This window comes from Notamacropus eugenii, chromosome 6 (assembly GCF_028372415.1).
Source record: "Notamacropus eugenii isolate mMacEug1 chromosome 6, mMacEug1.pri_v2, whole genome shotgun sequence".
In the NCBI taxonomy this organism is placed as follows: domain Eukaryota; kingdom Metazoa; phylum Chordata; class Mammalia; order Diprotodontia; family Macropodidae; genus Notamacropus; species Notamacropus eugenii.
The window spans coordinates 7,347,787-7,351,830 of record NC_092877.1 but is presented as its reverse complement, the minus strand read 5'-3'; the positions used below and the strand labels follow the sequence as shown (position 1 = coordinate 7,351,830).

The window sequence follows — 4,044 nt, the reverse complement described above, 5'->3', positions numbered from 1 at the left end:
CGCAGGAGCTGGAGCCCCTGGCCCCGAAGGTAGCAGCAGCAGCGGCCCAGCAGCCCCCCACCCTCCGAGCCCAAGCGAGGGCGCCTCCGACGCTTGGCACAGCGGGCCCCTAGACGGGAAGGCGGGCGCCGCGGGCGCCGTTGGCCGCCGGGGACCCCTGCAGCCCCCCGCGGGCCGCCCCTTCCCGCTCGCCCGCCGCCCCGGCAGCAGATTGGATCCCCCGGCCGGCGGACGTCGGGCCGCGCCCCGGGGGGAGCCGCCGGTTCCCAGCCCGCCCGGCCCGGGGGGCGTCCGCGCCTCCACGCCGCCGCCCGCCCCCGGCACCTCCCCTGAGCCCGGTCCCGGGCCGGCCAGCAGCCCGATGGCAGCAGCGGCGGCGGCCGCGGCGGCCAAGCCGCCGGAGCTCATGGGCATCTGCTCCAGCTACCAGGCGGTCATGCCTCACTTCGTGTGCCTGGCCGACGAATTCCCGCAGCCCGCGCGGCCCACCAAGCTGCCCCGGGGCAAGGGCAAGCTTCGGCGGCCCCGCCAGTCGCGCTTCAAGACCCAGCCGGTGACATTCGACGAGATTCAGGAGGTGGAAGAAGAGGGGGTGTCCCCCATGGAGGAGGAGAAGGCCAAGAAGTCCTTCCTGCAGTCGCTCGAGTGCCTGCGTCGGAGCACCCAGAACCTCAGCCTGCCGCGGGAGCAGCTCGGGAGCTGCAAGATGCGGAACAGCCTGGACTCGAGCGACTCGGATTCGGCCCTCTGAGACTGTCTGTCCCCCATTCCGCACCCCAGCGGCGGGCCGGCCCGCCGGGCCAAAGACTTGACTTGGCCCCAGCCCAGGGGGGCTGCCCGCCGAGCCCCTGGTCCCCGCTTCTACGCTGGCCAAGCTGCGAACTCATTGCCCTCCTCCGGGCGCTTATCCGGTGCGGGGACCTGAAGCGAGGCGGAGCAGTCCAGGGGCCAAGGGAAGGGTTCCTCCTCCCCCTCCCCCCTTTTCTTCTTTTCTTTTTCTCTGCCCAGTACAGAAAGAGAGAGAGAGAGAGAGAGAGAGAGAGAGAGAGAGAGAGAGAGAGAGAGAGAGAGGAGAGACATTTTCTATGAAAGCCGCTGTGTACTTGTCTCTGATTATAGGGAACTTCGGTTCCCATCTATCCTCCCCTTCCCTGCCCCCCAACACACGGTGCCCCAATACTTTTCTACCAGTCCTCCGCGACAGATGGGACTTGGGCTACCGCGAAGCTTCCGGAGTCTATTTATTTTTGCATTTCAATCGTAAACCGCATTTATTTAATACTCTTTCTACCTGGATGTGTCTGTGAGGTTTCCAGAACAGAAAAATAAAACCATATATTTGCACAGTGCATTCGTTATTCTGAGGGTATCTGTTGGTCTGTCTGGCTGTCTGCAGCGCCCTGCTGCTGGGCGTGTTGTGTGTGTATGCGCGCGCGCGCGTGTGCTCGGGGTGGAGGTGGGGCTGGGGAAGCTGGGGCCAGGGGTCCTTGGAAACACGCAGCCGAGGGAACTGGGCGGGACTGGAGCGGAGACATTGACAGGGTCGGAGACATTGACGAGGTCGTGTCAATGAACTTGAAAGTTCCACCTTCCCTGCTCCCCTACGTCCATCCCAGTATTGATCCAAATGAAACCCAAGCCTAGTCCTACCTTTGGGATGAGTAAATCCGTCCTAGATCGTACTTCTTCTCGATAGGGTCCAGTGCCTGGTCCAAGGAGCTGGACTCGAAATCCCTTATCTAATCTAAGAATAGTGGAATGTGTGGAGCCTTGTACAAAGGCTGTCCTATTTGAGCCTCAATGCAACCAAGTGAGGTAGGAGCTTCACATATTACTTTCATCTGACAGAATGAAATAAGCACACCCACTGCGTTTTAAGTGGCAGATCAGTGGGCTTCCAGGACAGGCTTCTGGCCCTGAGTTCAAATCCTAGCTCTGGCCTTACTAGCTGTGACTTTTGACAAACCCCTTCATCAATCTGGTCCCCATTTTCCTCCTCCACCAAATGAGAGGATTGATCCACATGATTTCCAAGGTGTCTTCCATCTCTGAGCTTTCTGGTAGGGAAGTGATGCCCACTCTTATGGTGGTTTCCTCCCACCTGAGAACAGGGCCAGTAGGGAGGACCTGCCAACTGATTTTCTCTTCAAGCAACAACTCTCATCATTTCAGCTCAACTGAAATTCAGCAGGGAGCCTGGGATGCCACTCTTGGGAAGCCCAGCTGGCCTGGCCCAGAAGTCTAGGAAGCTGGCATGTGTCTGGGGGCCCTCCAGGGAGGTATGGTCCCAGAGACTTGGGCCTGAGTTTGGTCAGGGTCTGTCAATTTTCTCTAATGCTGACTCAGTGAAAATGCAAAGAACAGCTGTCCTGGATTCTTTTCTTTCTCTCTTTTTTCCCTTCTCCACTCTTTCTTTGCTTGTGATTCTTAAGGTTGATCATCACAAGGAGTGGCATCCCTACCCACCTAAGGATGGCCAGCGGGCAGCCTCTGGGCACAGTCTGCCCTCAATTTCTATCCTGTTGTTTCTAAGTGTCTCCAGATGTCCAGTTCAGGTGCTGGACATCTGTCAGTCAACTGCTTACAGTCTGGCTCCTTCCCCGGGAAATGTTGTGGAGAGGAAGGCCAGGGAACCTGGAGTTACCTCACTTTCAACAGCCTCAAAGCCACTGGGGATAGGGAAGCAAGCTAGTCCCTCAATTTAGGGTAGAAAGCAGCTAATTAGCTAAGTGACAAGGGAGTCGGGAATTGTCTGACATCAACTCTGAATAAGGAATTAACCTTGAAATTTCCTAAGTCCTCAAGGTCTACAGGGCTATTGATTCCCCAGGGACCTCAGACCCATCTCCTACCCTGACTCTAAGCCTTACACTAAGCTATTGAATGGAATCCCCAGCCACCTTCCTTGGGGCTCCTGAGACCCAAAGGGAGACGGGTTTGGCAGGCCTGTTCCTGAAGAGGACTGCTCACTTCAGTTCCTTCCTATCCTTTGAGTTGTTGGGGGTAGGACCATGTGTGTGGGGTGGCATGCCTGTTCTCAAGCAAGTCCTTCCAAGTCTCAGCCACCTGATTTAACTGAAAGCCCTAGGTTGCTCATGAGACAGGAGAGCAGAGAGATGCCTCCAGAGATTTGGGGAGAGAATGCTGTGTTTCCTCCTGTCGTAGTCAGTCAAGCATTTATTACCAGATGCCTGTTCCATCCTCCAGAAACCTCAGAAAAAAATGGAAGTCACATGGATGGATGGATGGATGGATGGATGGATGGATAGATGGGTGGATGGATGAGTGGATGGATGGATGGATAAAGCTTTCTCTTCTCTTTGGAGGCTAAGCCCTGGGTTGTTACAGAAAGAACAGGATCATTGCCTGAGGACTGGAAGGGACCTTAGAGATAACATTTATTTCTTTTGTCTCCTTTGATCCTCAAAACTCTGGGAAGCAGGTGCTGTTATTATCCCCTTTGTACAGATGAAGAAACTGAAACAGAAGTTAAGTGACTTGTCCAGGGTCACACAACTAGTATCTGATGCACAATTTGAACTCAGGTCTTCCTGACTCCAAGTCCAGCACTCTATCCACTAAGCCACTTATATCTAGATGGTGATACTTAGATTTAGAGCTGAAAGGCAGCTCAGAGGTCATCCACCCTAACCTCATTTCATGGAAGAAGGAGAATGCCCAAAGTTCTTTGCTGCACTCTTCCCTCCCTACCTTCCCATTCCCTCTCTTGCTCTGGAAACTAGTCAAATCAATACTACCCTTGCTTCTGGAAAGAGTGTGCCAAATGATCATTCCGTCTCCCCACTCAATATCCCAGTGAGTCCTCAGAAGCAAAACTCCTTTCTATGGCCCCCACTGCACTATGTATTCTACCTGACCACGTTAGAATGTTAATTCTTTAAGGGCAAGAACTGTATCTCTTACATTAGCCCAGTACCTGGTACATAGTAGGTGCTCACTAAATGCTTTTCCATCCATTCCATTCCATTTATTCAGTGTGGTAGTGAAAAGCTGACCCTGGCCAAGTCACTCAAGTAGGATGGA

At 54.6% G+C, this 4,044-nt stretch overlaps 1 protein-coding gene across 1 annotated transcript; it reads left to right on the top strand.

The window, feature by feature from the left end:
- The first annotated feature begins 235 nt into the window (after positions 1–235).
- Positions 236–1,349, top strand: C6H11orf96 (chromosome 6 C11orf96 homolog). Its single transcript, XM_072618376.1, has one exon. It carries the CDS (start codon positions 362–364, stop codon positions 749–751), a length of 390 nt encoding a protein of 129 aa, XP_072474477.1. The 5' UTR covers positions 236–361; the 3' UTR covers positions 752–1,349.
- The last annotated feature ends 2,695 nt before the right edge of the window (positions 1,350–4,044 follow it).

Excerpts from the sequence above, each read along its gene's own strand:
- C6H11orf96 (XM_072618376.1), top strand. The coding sequence starts at position 362 with ATGGCAGCAGCGGCGGCGGCCGCGGCGGCCAAGCCGCCGGAGCTCATG.